General features: G+C 35.4%; 1 protein-coding gene across 1 annotated transcript; it reads right to left on the bottom strand.

The window, feature by feature from the left end:
- Nucleotides 1-517: 517 nt before the first annotated feature.
- LOC6044270 lies at nt 518-4906 on the bottom strand. Its single transcript, XM_001861772.2, has 2 exons — nt 4259-4906; nt 518-1298 (listed from the first exon to the last, which is right to left on the bottom strand). The coding sequence occupies exons 1-2, from the start codon at nt 4563-4565 to the stop codon at nt 586-588; spliced, it is 1020 nt and encodes a 339-aa protein (XP_001861807.2). The 5' UTR covers nt 4566-4906; the 3' UTR covers nt 518-585.
- Nucleotides 4907-23028: the final 18122 nt, after the last annotated feature.

Below are 23028 nucleotides of genomic sequence, written 5' to 3' on the forward strand. Positions count from 1 at the left end.
TTTTTTTTTTTTTTTGGAAAAGCTAATAAAGAAAAGTAACTTATCTTGGTCATGCAGAATCTCAGATTTCAATCTGAAATCAGAACAACTAATCGCACGACATAAGTGAATGCCGAGTCTCAAAAAAATATTAGTCATACTATCGAATTCTCTACCGAGCTACGTAGCCCAGTGGTAACGCTTCCGTCTCGTAAGCGGTAGATCGGGGTACAAATCCTGGCTCGGACTTACACAACTGGCGATTTTCCCTTCTGAAATCGATTGCTTATTAAAGGGAAGGTTGTGTATCGTCGCAAGCTGGACCCTTATCACGACACCTTAGGGAGGCGACCTATGAAATGTTAACATTAACCTTAACATGTTAACATTAAGTTGAGAATGAAACTGCCACTGAATCCGCTTTGCAAATGCCGGCTTCGATACTCTTCAAGGGTGTTCCTCTCAGGAACTGGGAAAGATTTACTTTTTTTGTCGAATTCTCGGTGAAAAAGGACAGTTAGTTTATCGCACAATGGTGTAAATTCAGATTAATACATATTCATGGCTGAAATTCAACACTTCTCCGATTTATCCTCCCTAAACCAACTATTCAACATCCTCCATAGCCTCTGCAATCAACTGTTGCATCTTAATCCTAATCGCCAGGTTCCGTTTCGTGTTCAACTGCTGCATGAACGGATGCAAACTCATCAAAAAGTTATAGTCTGAATCGGTCGCGAATCCACCCTCAAACGGTTTCCGCTCGCCACCCTCCGTCGGTTCCGTCTTGATGCGAGCCCTCAGCTTGTTCTTGAACGTCACCTCGCCAAACAGGTGCGACGGCAACTCAATGACATCCCGATTGCCCGGGGTCACCTCCACCACCTCGATGTCGTCGTCCGCCGGATCTGTCTCGACCGTTTCGTACGCCTCCACCACGGTCAACTCGTCCGAATCGTGGCCGCCGTTCTCCACCACGGCATCCCTCGGAATCGTAAGGTACTTGAGGCGCTTCCGGCTCAAACACATCGCTTCTCCTTCGTCACTTTCGCCCTGTGAGGTAAGTTCCGCCGATTCGTTGAGCTGGCTGGCCGAGTCCGGGTCGGCGGTGAATTTCCACGATTCGGCGTCGCCCCCTCCCAGTTTGGCGCCCAGTTCCGGCGATAGGTAGCACTCGCGGGTGCGGAAATGTCCCAGCAGGAAGGACATCCGATCAAACAGAGGCCAGCTGGAGGTGGTCAGTTCGCCGTCCTCCATGCGCTTCACCTCGCGCCGGAAGCTGTCCCGCAGTGTCTTCCAGCGAACTTTGAGCGATGCAACTGCAATGGAGAGGGTCATTGGTACGAAAATTAAAATTTTATTCTTTTTTCAAGTGAACAATGTCAAAACTAACGCAACTGTCGAAATTGACATATATTGTACACAGTACATGTTCGGTAACTGGGTGTTGTTTAACTGTCTACATCCAGTTAAAAAGCAGACAAACGTCAAATAACAATAACAAAGCAAAATGATCGAGGGATCAGTGGATGCAAAACTTATTACATATTATTAAATAAAATAGTAGTTTATACTACAAGTTGCGAAAACAAGATATTTTCAGCACGAGTCGATAATTAACATTCCAACGCCAAAAAAAGTTGAAACGGTAACTTCAACTCGCTGGTTCTCGGGTATAACTCACCCAATCAAGACGATTTTTTTTCCAGTGATTTGTTAGGATGTCTAGATGATCCTAGAACTTTGCAGAACTCAATTTGATCAAATCTGTAAGTTTTTTGCGATCAAAAACATCGTTCTAACTTTTTTTTCGCGTGTAAAAAAAAATCGCCAGAAAATCAGCGGAGGCATTCTTTTTACAGATTTGATCAAATCAAGTTCTGCAATTTTTTTTGGATTATCTAGACATTCTTACAAATCCCTGTAAACAAGAATCGTCCCGGTTGGTTAAGTTATGCCAGCGCACACTGGGCGAAATGGAACCCAGAATCGGACTTAATTGAACGCGACTGGTTCCCTGGTATGAAAACTAGTATCTCTTATGTAAAACAATCCTGGAAATCCACCGCACGAACTGAAAACGGCTGTTTATTCTGCGCCTGGGAAAATTGGCCCATAACAGATTCTTCAGTGCTTCAGTGCTGAAAAGTAAACACTGGTATTGAAAGGTATTGATTTTCAAATCTGTTATTTTTGGTCGTTAAAAGTAGGCCGTTGCGTTTCCCCAGAAGAACAGGAAAAACTGACAGTTTCAGTTTTCATAAAATTTATTTTCAAATTCCAATGATAATTAAAGGCATGCTCTGGAACTGTTGTTGATTATGTTTAATTTAACATTTTTTCATTAAAAAATACTCTGAATTGGTAGACCCCTCGTCATTTTTCTGTCAGCCCAGTCGAGCAGAATTCGATAACTGGGTGACGTTCTCAGCCCAGTTACCGAACAAATAATTAAATAAGACACAAAAAAAATACTTTCAAGTGAAATGTGTCAAAAGGCAAACTTTATTTGATATTTACACTGATTGGAATTTGGACAATGGTCAATAAGGACATTTTTTAGGTTAAATTGTCTGAAAAATCGATTCCGTTTGATTTTTACAAATTTTGACGATTCAACCACTTAAAAACAGTTTTCATAAATTATCTTTGTATTTTTCGTGAGGCTTCTTGCAACACCTTAGGCTATCCCCACAAAAAAATAAAACCATAAAAATCGTGGATTCACCTTAAAATTTGACTATTTGTCTTAATAATCAAAACTCAAAAATGGAATAAAAAGTATCAGAAAAAAACTGATTTTGCTTATTCAGTCCGGACTCGATTATCCGTAAGCATTGGTAAAATTTCACTCCGGATAATCGAATCACCAAAATAAAAATTTTCGTTGTCTTTTTTTTTTTTGACTGTTGAGCTTTAGTATTACCCTTAAACGGATTAAGAATTTTCAAATCCAAATCCAATTCCAAGATAGCTCGCAAAATGGCGGCGACGAGCTATTGAAAAAATAAATTTTATAATCAATCGGCCATCAACTATATTGCACAACTCGAATTTGATGTTAAAAGTTATATAATTTAAAAAATACGACAGCATTTTTTTTGTTCATGATTCAATTATCCGAAGACTCATACCAACCTTTGAATTGTCGAAACTTGGGAAAATTGATGCTTTAGATAATCGAGTCTGTACTGTATAATAATGTTTCCAAAATTTGAAAGTACTCATTTTTAGAAGTAAACTTTTAGTTAAATAAATATGCTTTACAAATGAGTTCATTTTGTTAAGAGTGTAGCTTTATGCTAAGAAAATAGCCCTATCCAATAGCAACAACTTTATCCAAAACACCAAATTATCTTCACAAAATACAGAATATCAAACATTTGATTACAATTTTTGCATGAATATTTGTCAAATTTGTTAGGAGACTTTTATGGACAAAATTGTCGTTTTCTTTCAGTTTTTCAAAGTGCTGAATTTTTTAAGCAGTATTTTGTTAATAATAAAAGAACAAACTTGTTCCGTCATTCTTTACAAAAATATTTCGCCTGAAAAAAATACCACGCGTTCTAGCATTCCACATTTTCCCAAAAATATTTGCATTGGCCTAAACTCAGCTAAATTATTCCATTTGGATCACCAGCTTTCGGGTTTCAAAAACAAATTGCTAAGAAAATTGAAAAAAAGTATAGAGATTTTTCTTAACTCAGTTGAGTTCTTTGATTTTGTGTGTACTCAAATCGTTATATATTTTTCTTAAAATTATTCGAAAATGCCTAATAATCTTATTATTGATCATAATTTTGTTTAAACATCCTTTGAACAGAACATCTCGGCGAAATACGCCTGAACATTTCTCACAAAAACGCAATCGTTTACTCACCCCTAGACTCACCCCCTTTTAGCACGCTCTTTCTACACACTTTCGATTTTTTCATCGAAATCTAAGCAAACAATAAAAATACCAAGAACAAAAAGAGCTCACATCAAGACACCACAAACCATTTCAGTTGACCTATGCAAAACACACAAACCCCGGTGCGCAAGCACTTCTTCCACACTATTTTACAGTCTAGAGTGGTAGTGCAACAAGCTTAAAAGGGGACGATTACACGCAAACAGTCATGTACGCGCTTGACGCAAAGAAAAACAAACGATCGTTCCTTCGTGAGTCATGTGCGCGCCACCAACCACGTGGAGTAACCGACCGCGAATTACGTAACGGCTTGTTCTTGTTAATGTTTACAGTGGTTGCGTTACGCAATCTCCGGACACTCACCGTCGGTGGCCTTGAACGCCTTGCGGATCTCTTCCCAGCCGCGGTGCGCAACCTGGACGCGCTGCCGGAGATGCTTCCGGTGCCAGAGGGCCGGCCGGGCCCGGACGCAGTCGATCAGCTTCAGCGTGTCCTCGCTAATGTGGTGCTGCTTGGCGGAAGCTGTGCCATTGGCCGGAGAAGACGGTCCGGCGATGATGGCCGGCGTAACCGATAAGGAACCTCCGCCGGCGACCGCAATCGACGCCTGGCCGGCAAGACCCGGCACGACGGCGGCAGCCACGGCAGTGGCCGCAATCGGAGGCGCCATCCCGGTGTCACTTAACCTCACTTTTTCCTTCTTTACGCTTCACTATTGTTTACCGTGGATCCGTCCGGCTTGCAATCGCGCAACAGCGACACTGGCGTAGATTATTGCGCTGCGCAAGATTCTCGCGGCGCGGTGGAACTTTTTTTTTGCGATGAGGCGCAAAACGCCTCAACCGGCGATGACGCGCGCGCGCTCTCTCACACACTAAGAAGACGGAGCGTGTTTTTTGCCCTTACTTGAGTTAGTATACGGTTAGTACGCCTCGCGGTTGGATTAGAACTCCTCTGGCAAACACGACAGAGCTGGGGCGTTCGTGCGCGGTTGGTTGATCGACGGCAAATGTCAACAGTAGAGAGCCTGGAGCTTATTAGAGAACGGACATCTCAAACCAAAAGTACCAATCGAAGCACGAGAACTGTCAAACGGAGGTACCAATCGAGCATAAGACAAAGGATTTTGCTCGATTGGTACCTCCGTTTGATAGTTCTCGTGCTTCGATTGGTACTTTTGCTTTGAGATGTCCGTTCTCTAATAAGCTCCAGGCTCTCTAGTCAACAGATACTGCAGTAGGGGAGGGCGGTCTATTGTGGGCTTTGAAGAATATTGGTGGATACTTTTCAACTTCAGTTAAACCAAAAAGTGTCACTTGTTGTTTTGTGTGCTTTAATATTCAGTTCCCTGTGAAATTAATCAAACAACAGCACAATGTTAATGGAAAACTTATCAAAGTTGAAATATTAATTTGATTTTGGTTAACAGCGATGAATTTTCTTGAAATAATCCGTTGGCGTCGAACTGTCAAAAATTGAATTGAAAAACTGGATACTTTTCTAATCAAATCAACAATGATACTTAAATACACAATATGTATTGGAAACATTTCAAGCAAAACAATGTACATGGGCCAATGTCGAAGTGTAAACAAAGAGTCTATTCCTCTCATGTCAGTTAATGTTTACATTTGAACTGAGCAGGATAGAATCTTTGTTTACTCTTCAGCATTGGTCTAATTATATTGTTTTGCTTGATTTATTGCAAACATTTATATCATTTCTTTTCTGTGTCTTAAAATTGGTATGATCTATGCAAAAATAAAAAACAAATTCAAATCAAACTTTATTCCGCTAGAAACGTGATCAAAAAGTTTAATTAGGACACTCTCCCCTTTTAGTAGCGACGCGCGCGCACCAACACGTCCAACCAAATAAATAGTGGTGTTGTGGCGCGAAGCGTTTTATCGGCGCACGCAAAGTTGCAGTGGACACAAAAAGAGGCAACAAACACTTGGCGTTCTTTTTGTTGTTGACGGTGGTTGTCCGTGTGAGAATAGAGATTAACGCATCGTGGGTTAATACGCACGCACCGCACAGCTACGATTAGGACCAGTCAACCCGCAATTTTCTGACAGTTGAAATTACTTGTCAATTATAGGACATTTTATATGCGAATATCAGCAATTTGACGTTCAGTTACAGCTTCTTAAAGCGTTTTCATCTGAAATCAATTCTAGAGTTTTTTTAATACGTCATTTGCAAAAAAAAAAACTATAGAATTTATAAATAGATAAAGGTGTCGACTTCCATCATTGTCAAGATTTTGTGCTCGAAGGTAGAAATTTCACACCGTTTAAATTATTTTCAATATTATATTTTTAATACTCCTACACAGTAAGATTGTGTAAATTTGGAAGGAATAATTTTGAATTGTTGAATATTACCTCTCTTATGATGTTATTTTATTTCAATTTAGACCGAAAAAGTGACATTGCAACAGAAAGGTGGTAAAATTACAAATTTTCAGAGGTAAAATTACACATTTTCTCTGAAATAAAAGATGTACAGTCATCCCACATATTCGGAACGGTTTCCAGATCGGCCAATGTTCAAAAAATCATAGCACATCGATAATTGAACTTAATGATTCGCTTTTACCTTCATTTGAAAGCTTTTCTTGCGATCTTTCGAATGCTGTATCGAACATCTGCAAATTTTAACTTTTATATGAAGTTTTTGAAGAAAAACTTCGATCCTTGAAATCCACAAATTCGGAACACTTTTTTTTACGAATGTAAACAAACTTTGGATCTCTCCAGGATTACATATTTATTACCAAATAATGACTTCTCACACTGAATCCAATGAAACTCAAGCTTAGTTATGTTTTATACATGGTTTGATAACTTTTTTGTGAAAATATCAGTTAAATTCAGGTGTTCCACAATTGTGGGAGGCACAATAACATCCCACAATTATGAAACAGGCCATTTGGAGGCAATGTTTTGCTGTTCTGGACAAAATAGTCTTGGAATGATGTTTTTTGTTCAAAAAGTACTACTTTTACTAGTGAAATAGCAAGATAATGTCCAAATGAAGGTTCTAAAAAAGTAAGGTCGACAGAAAAGCTACTTTTGGCATGCTATTGACAAATTATCATAAAAGTGTTCCGAATTTGTGGGTGTTCCGAATATGTGGGATGACTGTACCCATTCCCAGATGTAATATAATAATGATTGTTTTTTTTACTGAGTATGTTTTTTTAATCCCTTTTACAAGTTGATTGGAATAATTCCCTGTCCGTGTTGATACTACAGTGGACTCGTTGTCTCTCTCGTTGTCGATATTGAAGGGACCGTCGAGAGCGAGGGGTATCAAATTATGGAACGAAAAATCTGTTCTCGTTTTTGTTTATCCAAGGTCAATTACGCGTTTTTCTCGACACGTCAAAAAGTGACGTACGACAAGATAGCTTGATATGCGAATATTGGCGCAGAAATTAAAAAAAAAGCCAAATACAGAGCTTTATGGGTAAGCAGGTTTCTTTCACTTTTGGTAACTGTCAATGATGGTTCTGAATTTAGGGTCCAGAAATAGTAAATTGAAATGAAAATATAATCACGATATGTAAAATGCTTCTACAAACAACAAAGAAAACCATTTTTTGATTGAAAACTTCTGAATCAAGATTTGATTTTTTTTTTTTTTTTTCAAAACAAACATGGCTGCCAAATGACCGATCGGGAATGATGCCTTCCAGAGCCTTAAACCGTGAAAATTGCCTAATTGAATGGCAATAGTGCTGAATCCTTAATCTGCCAAACATTTGAGTATTCTTTCTTCATGAATTTTTATTATAAATTTGTGATGATTTTTTGCTCGAAATCGATAATAAATTCAAAATGGTAACCCCAAAATATTTTCATATTTAATTATACTCACTGAGAATTTTGGCTCGAGCCTCGAGTCGATCTGGTTCGAAATCGAGCCTGAATCGAGTCGAGGCTCGAGCCAAAATTCTCAGTGGGATATTGAATGGACAACGCATAATTTTGTTATTTATGTTGATTTCGAGATATTTGTAATAAAATGTTTGTTTTGCTATGTTCGCTCACTTTTTTATGATTTGTTTTTATAAGTTTTAGATTAAGTAAATAAAACTTTCCAAAGGAGAATGGGCAAATTTGGTCCAAGGATGTACACGAACGGGACCAACTTTTTTCGAAAGATCTCGCCGAGACATGAAAAAAAGTCTTCTGGACCAACTCTCTAAACCCCGGGGTTCAAAAGTTACAAGTTGTTGAAGTTTGAGCATTTTGGGTTAAAATGTACAAAAAATCGTATTTTTGCTATTTCTAAAATCATTCATAAAATCTCTGTTTCATTATGGATTTCGATTTTCTTGACTTCATTCGACGCGTATCAGCAAAAACTATGAGTTCTGATATGTCTTAGCATGATTGAAACATGATTTATCTTGTTTTTATCTGTTTGAACAGTTTGTGCAAGAGGCATCCCATAGAAACAAGTCGAAACTTCAAGGTTTTGAAACCGGATCCGACCCAGACTGCTTCAGTGAGTATGGAAGGCTTCAGTGCAATGTTGTAACAACTTATTGGGATGGTCTGAGTCATCCGAGAACTCCTTGGAGTTAAGACCGGTGAGTCTACCGCCGTAACAAGCAAGATGTCTGCGGTTTTTGACCACGGATCATACCCGCATGGCTTCAGTGAGTATGGTAGACTACTATGTTGATGTGTTGGAGTGTCCTGGGTTCTCCTAGGACTCCCTGGAGTTAAGATCTGTGGGTCTACTGCCGTAACAAGCAAAATGTCGACCGGTTTAGACAACGGAACATTCCCGCATAGCTTCAGTGAGTGTGGTAGACTACTTTGCTAATGTGTTAGGATGTCCTGGGTAATCCAAGGACTCCCTGGAGTTATGATCTGTAGGTCTACGGCTGTTAAAAAGACTCCGCGGAATGGTCCAGAACATCGCAACATAACAGCAATACAGTCTGCCATACTCACTGAATCTTTGCGGTTATGATGCGCGGTTAAAAATCATCGACCTTTTTCTTGTTACGGAAAACGGAATCGACGTAACACCTTATAATGTGGCCCTCTTAAACCTTGCGGTTTCATCAACGGATCCACAGGCGTGTATCGTTCTTTTGCGACAAGACTCCGCCTCCCGGGTCTCCTAAGTGTGAAGGTATGGCACGGGGAGAGGGCACCGAAAACCTATATTTACACTTAGAATTTTTTGCGTCCGCCTCGGGATTCGAACCGGCGACCTCTGGATTGTGAGTCCAGTGCGCGGTCCGATTGATCCACACAGTCTTGTTACAGTGACCCAAATATCTAAACTCCAGGGAGCCCAAGGATGACCTAAGACATCCCAACACATTAACAAAGCAGTCTACCATACTGTCTGAAGCTATGCGTGTATGTTCCGGGGTCAAAATCGTCGACCCCTTGCTTGTTACGGCTGTAGCTCCACAGATCATAACTCCACCACACTCACTGAAGCTATGCGGGTATGTTCCGTTGTCAAAACCGGTCGACATTTTGCTTGTTACGGAAGTAGACCCACAGATCTTAACTCCAGGGAGTCCTAGGAGAACCCAGGACACTCCAACACATCAGCATAGTAGTCTACCATACTCACTGAAGCCATGCGGGTATGATCCGTGGTCAAAAACCGCAGACATCTTGCTTGTTACGGCGGTAGACTCACCGGTCTTAACTCCAAGGAGTTCTCGGATGACTCAGACCATCCCAATAAGTTGTTACAACATTGCACTGAAGCTTTCCATACTCACTGAAGCAGTCTGGGTCGGATCCGGTTTCAAAACCTTGAAGTTTCGACTTGTTTCTATGGGATGCCTCTTGCACAAACTGTTCAAACAGATAAAAACAAGATAAATCATGTTTCAATCATGCTAAGACATATCAGAACTCATAGTTGTTGCTGATACGCGTTGAATGAAGTCAAGAAAATCGAAATCCATAATGAAACAGAGATTTTATGAATGATTTTAGAAATAGCAAAAATACGATTTTTTGTACATTTTAACCCAAAATGCTCAAACTTCAACAACTTGTAACTTTTGAACCCCGGGGTTTAGAGAGTTGGTCCAGAAGACTTTTTTTCATGTCTCGGCGAGATCTTTCGAAAAAAGTTGGTCCCGTTCGTGTACATCCTTGGACCAGCTCCCATACAAATTTGCCCATTCTCCTTTACTCAATATTCATGAGAAGTAGTTAGAAAAATATTTTAATACCAAGATTTTAAGACATTTTTTTAATTCTATGAATCGGAACTAAAGTCTGAATTGGGACAGCAATTTTTGAAGTGCTCCTCAAAGCTAGAAATTTGGAAAATATATACTATTTTTGTTGTTCTGTGTCTGTTCTATCGAAACGAATCAAAAATATCAAAATATTATGCAGTAACAAGGCTAAAACAGCTGTTTCAATTTCCCTCATGCGTCCTGTTTCGCGCCAGATGACGATAACTGAGAAACTAGTCGTTCTTTGTTAAAATATGTCCAAAGAATTCAATAATGTTTTGTTGGATAGTTGTTTAGCTTATTTAATGTGACTTTGGTAATGTTAAACACAATGACATATCTACTCTAAGGGGCTATTTTGAGTATTTTTTGTGTGACAAACATCCTCTAGCAGTCTAGAGTCTAGAACCTAGACAACAATGTGTTACATTTGAATACAATTTTAATTTCAACTACAATCCAGACTTTATTAACCGAAGCTTCGATTATCTAGAGGTTTCTAAGGAACTTCAAGTAATCGAATAATGAATAAGTTTATTTATTCTTGTTTTTTGTGTGCTCTCATTTAACATACATTAAATTAAAGTTCTTCGACCTTATTTTAGTTAAACATGAGAGGTTTATCGCATGTTAATTTACTAAATGCATTTTCTCAATATTTCATCACTGCCATTATGGCCGCCATTTTGAATCAAAAGTTTTGGGGTCATATTTGAGTTCAACAGGCAAAAAATAAGTCAACGAAAATTTGTGTTTCCGTGATTTGACTGCCGTTTCCGTACTTCGTTTTATATAAAATAATGTGTAAAAAAGACAAAATAATATAAAAGGTCATAAACTTTCTGGGAAATTTTTAACTCAGCAACACAAATTAATAAAGATTTGAAAATAAATAACATCAATCAATATTTACAAGAGAAGTTAAAATATCAATACTCGGGTGAGTTTTCAAAAAGCCATAGGAGCCACCGTGACCTCCGACACTAAAATTCGTTTTCTTCCAAATTGTAACAAAATTTCATTCATTTTTAGTTCGTGGCACTTGAAAGAAGTTTAGATGAACAATTTTAAGCATTTTTGATATTGGGTTTTCGTAAGTAGGTCGAATACCGAGACAAAAAAGGCTTTGTTTAGCATTGGCCCTAACGGCTTTTTGAAAACTAATCGGAGAATATAACAAAATTAAACTCAAGCACACGGTAAAAATTGTTTTCTATATATATATACATATATATACATATATGACGTTAATAAGCTTACTTTCGAAAGAAAGATTTTAATTTGTATACATCAAATAATTGTTTTTTCATCAATCATAATTACTTTTAAGTTTCACCAACTAAGCTAAGAACAAACTTATTATAATACCGTAAATTAAAGGTTGAAGATCCTTTTACTCCCACTTATCGAAAAGTTCTAAACTTCCCAATATTATTCCCAGCATTGTTCTGATGCAACAACCTTCAGCTCCACTCGACCACGGTCGACCGGTTTTCCATGCTCACTTTTTCCGGTGCCACCGGAAATTGACCCAAGGGAGGTTTTTCGGTTTCGGTCAGTTTCTACCGGCCAGCATCAGCCAGTACACTCTAGAAGTCGCCGACGACGACGATGCCATTATTGTGGCAAATCGAAATTGGTTTTGTAATTTCTCCGAAAATATATTGGTAATTATGGTCGTGCCTTGAATGCTTAAAGAGGTGGAGTTTGGATGTACTCGCTCTCTCTCTCTGTTTTCCCAAAGATGACTTTCAATTTTCCGCTTGTCCGCCGATCGGCCATCGTCAGAGGTGGCGGTTTTGCCCTTCTCTAGTGCCCAGGTTTTACAGCTTTCCAGAAAACATTGGCTGACCAGAGAACGAGAGAATGGAAAGACACTTTGTTGTGAAACTTTTCCCCTTTTATGTAAAGTGGTGGCGGCACCCATTTCGGAGCAAAGCAAGCAAACTTTAATTTGAACAGGAAAATTAAAATTTTATCTTAGAGACTGCCGACCAAAAGTGGATTGAGACATTTGGTAATTAAGGCAAGCGCACATCCACACCCAAGTGCTTTTGACCCATTAAAAGTTTAGAGCGAGGATCAGGGCAGCTTATTCGGGCGCAGTCGGTTAAGGTTTGGTTTATATATTTTTACAGTTTCAAAAATACTCTGCGTTGGGTCTTTAAGTAAAATGCTAATGTGGCCCCGCAAGGAAAACTCCAAAACACTAATTATACAGCTTGAAAAGGCCATAAAAGTTGGCATTAAGTATTCCGGTGTCATAAAGTCCGCATGTGCTTCGTGGGTCCTGGCTTTTGGTCTAGGAAAAAGGCCCAGCTCCCAGGATGATGCCGGGCACGATTTCGCAATATACGAATCGTAAATCCAGATCCGTAATATGTCATTGCTTTCCTTCGGTATTGCGCTGGATGTGATTTTTATAGACACAGTGGGATGAAAATTTGGCGTTCATGAAAAAATATCAATCTGAAAGTTGAGTACAGTTTTTAGTGCCAACTCAAACGAAATTGGAAAAGTTACCTCGACCCCTTTTCGATTTGCACAAAACTTTGTCCTATGGGGTAATTTAAGTCCATGATCACGAATCCGAGGTCTTTTTATCGATATTTAAATTTCATTTTTTTCGGAAATTGACTTTAATGTGCTGATACATACACTTAGTTCCAAATAAAAACAAAATTTCTTCTTTTCAAACCCACCGTACCCTCAAAGTGAGGCGCTGACGGATGAGCAAAGATTTTCCCCCTCTCGAAGCAAGGTCGCGGTGGTGATGTTGGTGGCACCGACCGGGCGGGAATCACTCCCAACGAAATTAAATAGTAATTATTCTTTTTTTTTTCTTGGGGAAAATTGAAAAAGCCAAAAAATGTCCATAAACATAAATCCCGAACATCAACAGCAGCAGCCTTGGCAGAATGAGGCGATGAAAGCTTTTCCTGAAGCCTGGTTCGGTGAATGCGGCAACGAAAAAAAAAAGGAAAATAATGCAAAATGCTTGGTTGGTTCGTTGGTTTCCAGTCGACTGAATGGGAGTGCTTTTTCCAGCCTGCCTGCCTGCCGTTCATCGGGTACAATTATTTTTATTTTTCCTTCGGTCTCATTTAAATTTTAAATGGCCATAAAAAGCATCGTTATCTTCAGGACACTTCTCTTCCCATCATCATCATCTGTCTTTTTTTTTATTCGGGAAAAAATGTTGTTGCTGATTTTATTTTTATCATTTCGCTGCTATTTAGTGCGCGGTTGGCCCATTTGTAGGGCGTTAACAGTGGCTTTGAGGGATTGTGTTCAGTAATGTGGGATGAATTTTCCTGATTGAATTTGAATACGATAGCAAATATATGCTGTGTGCAACTTCAAGTGAGGAAAAAGCATTTTTGCTAACTTTTCATTCATAAAAATTGATAATTTTTTCAAGTCGATTGTTTTTTTTTAGTTTGACTTAGTTTTACAACAACCAGAATTCAGAGTCGAGAGAATCATTCCCTCAAAATTTATTGAGGGCTCAGGGCCAAAATCGAGGGAATAATGCTACCAACACACACCATCAAAACAAGTGTGTTCATTTGTTAATTGTACTAATAAATTCCCAACAAGTGTCATAAATCGACTTCTGACCACTTCTAGATCACCAAGCTGTGGTGGCCGAGGCAGTTAAGTCGTTGGGTTTTTCTGTCAAAGGTCTCTGGTTCCATTCCCGATGTCGACACTTATTTTTTATTTTGACGGATGCAATTTTTTTTTGCAAATGAAACTCGAGGGAATGATTCTCTCGCCCATCTCGAGCTGTGTTCTCTGTGTCCGTGGATGGTACCACTTTTCTCACGGCTCGAGTCCATCATTATCTCGACGAGCGCTGCCCAGTTTTGGGTGAAATAATCAAGAAGTAATTTAGGCAAAAAAAATAAAAAAATATGAAATTATAAAAAATTAAAGAAAACAAGCCATGGTATTAACATTTGAATGAAAAAAGTGTTTTAAAATGCATTTTACACCTGCCAGTTGATTTTCAATCATTAGTTTTCAAAATATCAGAGTATTGAAGATATTTTTTTTTCGCCGAAAAAAAAAACTTTTTGCAGTGATGTACATTGGAATTCTACGAAAATTGAAAAAAAAAATTGATCGATCTCAGACATGCTAAATATGATTTAAAACGCGGGGAAATGCGTTTAAAATTGTTTTCAGTTCATAGAAATCTGTTTCCTTTTAAATTTTGAAGTTTTAAAAAAAAATCTGCCCCCTGATTTTCGGAACAATTTTGAAGGGGGGGGGGGGGGGGAACGTGACATAAACTTTGAATAATATTTGCAACGACCTTAATGAAAAAAATATTATGAAACTTATATTATTTATATATTTGCGGATTACGAATTCCCACTTTTATGTGGTATGGTTCCGATTTTCAGCTGTTAAAAATAAGCTTCTTTATTTTATTGAAAAATAAAACAAAGGATACAAAAGATTTAAAAAAAATCATATTTTCAAAATTAACACAAAGCAGATCAAGAAATCATACCCACATACTCAGCAATTCTTCCATATATCAACTTTTTTTTATGATATATTTTTTTTGAATTTGATGATTTTTTTTTCATTTCAGAAAAAGATGGAATATTACATCTAAGAATGGTGACAGATTTTGTGTCACAAAAACTGTAATATTACAACAGAAATTGGGAAAATTTTCATCAATTTCTGTTGAATGTGAATTTGTGTACATTATATTAGGTAAAATCTCTCAAAAAAGATGTAATATTCAACCAACCACATTTTTAACCTTTAAAATTTAATATTTTTTGCTTACCAAAATGGTAACTTTGCATCTAGCAGGAGCCCAGAAAAATGTGCAATTTTTTTTCAAATTCCTGAAATTTTTCGATCTTTTCAAAAACAATATTTTCAAATTATGAAAATTAAGACTAACATTTTAAAAGGGCCAAACATTTTATATTAAATATATTTTTTTCCGTGTCCCTATTTTTTATGAATATCTATCAGAAAATCATTCAAAAGTTACAGATTTGCGAATATTTACGTACCTTTTTTTTGAATGGACAGTTGCCATAATATTATGAAGACTTTAATGAGTGAGCCAATGACACAAAAAAGCTTCTTTGGTCATAAGGAAGGCCTCCACAATGTTTGAGCCAATTTGAAAAAAATGATCGAAATTGGCCGATTTCGTGGAGAATTGCTTATTCATACCTAAAACTTTGCCGAAGACACCAAATTGATCAGAAAATTCCTCCTAAAGATCCAGATTTTTGATTTTTTTCTTATATGTATTAGTTTTGTATGAACAGCTGCCAAATTTGTATTGAAAATTAACGGCAAACTAATGATGAAAAATGGCTTCTTTGGGCATTCCAAAGGCACCAGGACGTAACTTTTTTGTGCTGTCATTTTTCAACCTTAAATTTTTTCTTTCAAAAAACTTAAAGTTAGTGAAAACACGGATATTTCGCCGGTAAATCTGTTGTTGGCCAGTGATAGCCCTGGCGGTGAAATATCTCCGTGGATGTCAAACAGGAAATGGCCATTGAGGTACCAGTTTCGGTTCCGGTAGTCCAGCAAATCAAGGGCAAAATTCCTGCTTTCTCGTCGCTCCATACCCTCAGTGACGTGATGGGAGCAAGGGTGTCTATGCGGAGTGCCCTACACCCGCTACAAACTCCCGGCGCTTGGGGAGGGAAAGGGAAACCATTTTGTTTTATGCGCCGGTATTTGTAGCACTAAAATTCGTGCAAAAAAACTTATGCACGTGGGTGTACAGATTACGGCGTAAAAGATGATCGAATTGTTCACCTAGCGCTCACATGTGTTTCGGGACCAAGTTACCTGCGGGTATGGGGATCATACATACATACATACATACATACTTTGGGCATTCCAAAGGCACCAACAAAGTTTCAGCCGGATTAAAAAATACAAAAAAATAATGACCAAAATTTCAGACAATTCTGTTTTTTGCCTTCCTCACCTTACTGAGGAAAGGCTATAAAATCACTCGAAAAATGAACTTATTGATTTGACCTCGTAGACCCACCTTCACGTATACATATCGACTCAGAATCATATTCTGAGCAAATGTCTGTGTGGATGTGTGTAGGTGGGTGGACAAAAAAAAATTGTCACTCGATTATCTCCGAACTGGATGAACGGATTTTGACCGTATTAGTCTCATTCGATCTGTCTTGGGGTCCAATAGGTCTCTATTTAAAATCAGCAAGTTTAGTTAAGTACTTCAAAAGTTATGCTATAAAACGATTTTGGCGTATGTCCGGAAGATTGTAAAAAGGGTGGTTTTTGCAAGAAACCCTATCATATTATACATTTTCAGAAAGGTATTAAAAAGTCCTTTCCAATGAGCCCAAAACACTGAAGATCTGACAACCCTATCAAAAGTTATTAGCACTTAAGTGTTATTTATACAATTTTTAGAGGCCGGATCTCAGATATTTCAGTAAAAATGATGTCCGGGTTCATCATGCGACCCATCGTTAGTTAGATAATCGAAAGACCTTTCAAATGAAATAAATCATCGAAGATCTGACAACCCTATCAAAAGTTATTAGCACTTAAGTGTTATGTATACACTTATTGGAGGCAGGTTGAATAGGGTTTTTTTCAGACCTTGCCGAAGCCAGAAATATCGAAGTTCTGCGAACCCTATCAAATGAAATGAGTAATAAAGTTGATTTGTTAAACATGTTAAGGGAATGTTGTTATTTTTACTGAATGTATTGAATTTATGAATGTGAGGAAGGCACCAACCACCTAAAGGTGGATTAAGTAACGTTTTTAAATATATTTTTGTATTATCTTTTTCATTGGGATCTTTTCAAACACGCACGAAGCAACACAGCAAAAAATCCGATGGAAAAATCGCATGCAAAAGCATGCACATCACCTTTGTGAGAAAAAGCATGTAATATTGTATGAAAAACGTGTACACAAAAAGCATGTACCGAAGAAAAAAATCAGAACTGCTCACCCCAAAAATAACATCAATCCGGCGAGAGTCATATTCAGATTACCAAGTCCGCGCCCCAACCCACTCGGCTATTTCGCCGCTTTGAAAATAGTTGGATCTTCACCGATGTAGCTGTAGGTTCTCAATACTTCGTATGCAGTTAAAACAGTATACGACGTACGGAAAACCTTCTATTAAATTGGCATTGATCCATTACACAGCGTAACAAAAAAAATTTTTTTGTGATTAGCAGGACGATTCAAAAAACTCCCCGAGGGATCGGCTTCCTGAACACAATGCAACCTGGCCCATGTCTTAATTGTTACCCTAGCTCGAGATATTCAATGCAGAAGTTTTGCATATGAATCACCCCCCCGTCGAAAAAATATTGTTTATTTTGTTTTCACTGTAACTTAAGTTCTATTAGGTCTTTTTAGATGCTTCTGGTGTCATTAGACGGTAAATTGTTAGAAAAACCCAAAATATGGTCCCATTGGTCGGTTCCCGTAACCGGTTCCGGTGGAAATCCGGATTATTGGCCAAAATTGTGCGAAATCTTCAAAATTTTGAAATTTGTTGCTCTTTATGCGAAAAAAACATACTATTTCTTCAAACAATCAATACAAACTCAAAAAATGGTTTGTCCAAGCATATCCGAAGGTGTTTTATCGAAAATGTGGCCATTGAGAATCGGTTCTGGCCAATCCGGATCCGGAAACTAGAAAACATTTAAGCAGTTTTTTTTTTCAAAATTCCTATGTGCCAGACAATTTAGAAAAACAAATGTGGTGTTGAAGCATTTTTTGCTACTCTATACTTTCAGAATCCCAAAATATGGCCAAGGGGCCAATGGGAGCCTGTTCTGACTGTCCCGGATCCGGGAAACAGTGGTCACATGACATTTTTATTGAATTTATTAAAAAGTTGTTTTAGTTACCAGAATTTCAAAATTCCTTGAAAAAAAATCTGAATTTATTTATAGCCAGATTCAGAAATTTGGCCATCGGGAATCTGTTCTAAATGTTCCGGATCATGAAACCAGTGGACACTTGACAATTTTATTTAAAATTAAAAAAAGTTTAACTTTTTTTTTAAAATTAATCTAAATTTTATCAAAATTAGATTCAGACATGTAGCCAAATGGCCAACCGGACCCTGTTTATATGTTCCGGATCAGGGAACCAGTGGACAAAATTCAAGATTCCTGGAAAACAAATCAGATCAGAAATTTGGCTGAGTGGCCAACCGGAACCTGTTTTAAATTTTGTTAAAATATTGTCAAATATTTAGTTAAGAAATTTTCAGGATTCCTTAAAATGAATCTGAATTTATTTAAAATCAGATTTATTAATGTGGCAAATGGGAACCTGTTCTAAATTATCCGGATAAGGAAACCAGATGACACTTGACATTTTAAATAAATTTATTTAAAAAAATTACTGGATGTAGAAGATTCCTGTTCTATTTTAAATTTATTTAAAATTTCTTTGACATTATAATTAAATTTGTTTTAAAACATAGTTACTGGATTTATAACATTCCTGTAAAAAATATGAATTTATTTAATATCAGATTCCGAAATGTTGCCAAATGGCTAATGGGAACCTGTTCTTAATAATCCGGATCAGGAAACCAGTGAACACTTGGCATTTTAATTAAATTTATTTAAAAAAAAAACATAGTCACCGGATTTATAAAATTTCTGGCAAAATTCTGAATAAATTAAACATTGTTTTGACAATTTAATTTCATTTATTTTAAAAACATAGTAACTGGATTTATCAGATTCTTCGAAAAATCAGGGAACCTGTGGACAAAATTCAAGATTCCTGGAAAACAAATCAGATCAGAAATTTGGCCGAGTGGCCTACCGGAACCTGTTTTTAATGAAATAATGTCAAATACTTTAATTAGGAAATTTTCAGAATTCCTTAAAATGAATCTGAATTTATTTAAAATCAGATTTATAAATGTGGCCAATGGGAACCTGTTCTAAATAATCCGGATTAGGAAACCAGTTGACACTTGACATTTTAATTAAATTTATTTAAAAAAAAACATAGTCACCGGATTTACAAAATTCCTGGAAAAAATCTGAATTAATTAAAAATAATTTTGACAGTTTAATTTCATTTATTTTAAAAACATAGTAACTGGATTTATCAGATTCTTCGAAAAATCAGAATTTATTTAAAATCATTTTGAAATTTTAATTTAATTTATTTCTAAACATAGATACTGGACTAAAAACTAAGAATTTATTTAAAATCAGAATCTGACGTGTGGACAAATGGCCAAATGAACCTGTTCTAAATAATCAGGATCAGGAAACCACTGGACACTTGACATTTTAATTAAATTTATTTAAAAAAGTTACTGGAATAATAAGATTCCTGTTAAAAAAAAAGATTTTGTTTTAAATTATTTTGAAATTTTAATTAAATTTATTTTAAAAAATAGTAGCTGGACTTTACAGATTCCTGGAAAAAAAATCTGAATTTATTTAAAATCAGAACCAGAAATGTGGCCAAATGGCCAATTGGAACCTGTTCTAAATAATCCGGATCATAAAACCAGTTGACATTTTAAATAAATTTATTTTAAAAACATTACTGGATTTATAAGATTCCTGTTAAAAAAAACAGAATTTATTTAAAATTATTTAGACATTTCAGTTAAATTTATTTAAAAACATAGTTACTTGATTTATAAGAGTCTCTGAAAAATTCTGACTTTGCTTAACATTATTTTGACAAATTAATCAAATTCATTTAAAAAACATAGGTACTGGATTTATAAGATTCTTCGAAAAATCTAAATTTATTTAAAATCATTTTGAAATTTTATTTAAATTTATTTTTAAAAGTAGTTGCTGGACTTAACAGATTCCTAAAAAAATCTGTTTATATTTAAAATCAGAATCAGAAATGGGTCAAATGGCTAGTGGGAACCTGTTCTAAATAATCCGGATCAGGAAACTAGTGGATACTTGACATTTTAATTTTATTTATTTATTTCCCCGAGGGTCCCGGAGCACCAAAACTTCTTAGCATGGTGGCTCCCAACGATAAATTGCCTAAACAAACAGGAACGTTTCTTCCTCCCCTGTAGATTCAGAAGTGTATTGCTGTTTGAACATTCGTGTTCAAACTCAATCCAATTCAACGAATCATCTTTGTGGTAAACTTTACGCAGTTAGCCTGGCCGTTTTAACGTTTGTGATGTTTCAAAGCAATTTATTGCATTGGGGCACTGCAACTGTTAATAATGACAAGAGGATGCTACGCGTTAATCAACCCAAGGCATTTTCCAGGATGCCCTCGAAAGACTGGCTGCGCTAGGGTTAGATTAGATTAGATTAGATTAAAAAAAATACTGGAATAATAAGATTCCTGTTAAAATAAAATAGATTTAATTTTAAATTATTTTGAAATTTTAATTGAAATTATTTAAAAAATATAGTAACTGGACTTATCAGATTCCTGGAGAAAAACTGAATTTATTTAAAATCAGAATAAGAAATGTGACCAAATGGCCAATTGGAACCTGTTCTAAATAATCCGGATCATGAAACCAGTTGACACATGACATTTTAATTAAATTCATTTAAAAAAATACTGGATTTATAACATTCCTGTTGAAAAATAAGAATTTATTTGAAATTATTTTGACATTTTAGTTAAATTTATTTAAAAACATAGTTAATTGCATGATTAGAGTCCCAGAAAAATTCTGACTTGACTTAAAATTATTTTGACAAATTAATCAAATTTATTTAAAAATAACTTAGTTACTGTATTTATAAGATTCTTCGAAAAATCTGAATTTATTTAAAATATTTTTGAAATTTTGATTAAATTTATTTAAATAAATAGTAACTGGACTTAACAGATTCCTGAAAAAACTGAATTTATTTAAAATCAGAATCTGATGTGTGGCCAGATGGCCAATTGGAACCTGTTCTAAATAATCCGGATCATGAAACCAGTTGACAAATGACATTTTAATTAAATTTATTTACAAAAAATACTGGATTTATAAGATTTCTGTTAAAAAAACAGAATTTATTTAAAATTGTTTTGACATTTTAGTTAAATTTATTTAAAAACATAGCTACTTGATTTATAAGAGACCCTGAAAAATTCTGACTTTACCTAAAATTATTTTGACAAATTTTATAAAACTTTTTTTTTATTTTAAATAAAATTGTCAAGTGTCCACTGGTTCCATGATCCGGAACATTTAGAATAGATTCCCGATGGCTACATTTCTAATTCTGGCTTTAAATAAATTCAGATTTTTTTTCCAGGAATTTTGAAATTCTGGTAACTAAAACAACTTTATAATACATTCAAAAAAATGTCATGTGACCACTGATCCCGGATCCAAGACACTTAGAACAGGTTCCCATTGGCCCCTTGACCACACATCAGATTCTGTTTTTAAATAAATTCTGATTTTTTCCAGGATTCTGTTAAGTCCAGTAACTATTTTTAGAAATAAATTTAATTAAAATTTCAAAATGATTTTAAATAAATTCTGATTTTTCGAAGAATCTTATAAATCCAGTAACTATGTTTTTTTTTAAATAAATTTGATTAATTTGTCAAAATAATTTTAAGTAAAGTCAGAATTTTTCAGGGATTCTTATAAATCCAGTTACTATGTTTTTAGATAAATAATTTTAAATAAATTCTGTATTTTTAACAGGAATCTTATAAATCCAGTATTTTTTTAAAATAAATTTCATAAAAATTGCAAGTGTCAACTGATTTCATGATCCAGATTATTTAGAACAGGTTCCAATTGGCCATTTGACCCATTTCTGATTCTGATTTTAAATAAATTTAATTGAATTCTGATTCTGATTTTAAATAAATTCAGATTTTTTTTCAGGAATTTGTTAAGTCCTGTAACTATTTTTAAAAATAAATTTTATTAAAATTTCAAAATGATTTTAAATAAATTCAGATTTTTCGAAGAACCTTATAAATCCAATAACTATGTTTTTTAAATAAATTTGATTAATTTGTCAAAATAATTTTAAGTAAAGTCAGAATTTTCAGGGACTCTTATAAATCAAGTAACTATGTTTTTAAATAAATTTAACTAAAATGTCAAAATAATTTCAAATAAATTCTTATTTTTCAACAGGAATGTTATAAATCCAGTATTTTTTTTAATAAATTTAATTAAAATGTCATGTGTCAACTGGTTTCATGATCCGGATTAATTCAGAGTTTTGCCAGAAATTTTATAAATCCGGTGACTATGTTTTTTTTAAAATAAATTAAATTAAAATGTCAAGTGTCCACTGATTTCCTGATCCGGATTATAAAGAACAGGTTCCCATTAGCCATTTGGCAACATTTCGTAATCTGATATTAAATAAATTCATATTTTTAACAGGAATCTTTTTTTAAGTCGAGTAATTATTTTTATAATAAATTTAATTAAAATTTCAAAATGATTTCAAATAAATTTAGATTTTTACAGGAATCTTATAAATCCAGTAACTATGTCTTTAAAATAAATTAAATGAAAATGTAAAAATAAATTTAAATAAACTCTAATTTTTAAAACAGGAATCTTATAAATTCGATATTTCTTTTTTTGAATAAACTTAATTAAAATGTCAAGTGTCAACTGGTTTCCTAATCCGGATTATTTAGAACAGGTTCCCATTGGCCACATTTATAAATTTGATTTTAAATAAATTCAGATTCATTTTAAGGAATTCTGAAAATTTCCTAATTAAAATATTTGACATTATTTTATTTAAAACAGGTTTCGGTAGGCCACTCGGCCAAATTTCTGATCTGATTTGTTTTCCAGGAATCTTGAATTTTGTCCACAGGTTCCCTGATTTTTCGAAGAATCTGATAAATCCAGTTACTATGTTTTTAAAATAAATGA

The sequence above is a fragment of the Culex quinquefasciatus genome, chromosome 2 (assembly GCF_015732765.1).
Source record: "Culex quinquefasciatus strain JHB chromosome 2, VPISU_Cqui_1.0_pri_paternal, whole genome shotgun sequence".
Classification (NCBI taxonomy): domain Eukaryota; kingdom Metazoa; phylum Arthropoda; class Insecta; order Diptera; family Culicidae; genus Culex; species Culex quinquefasciatus.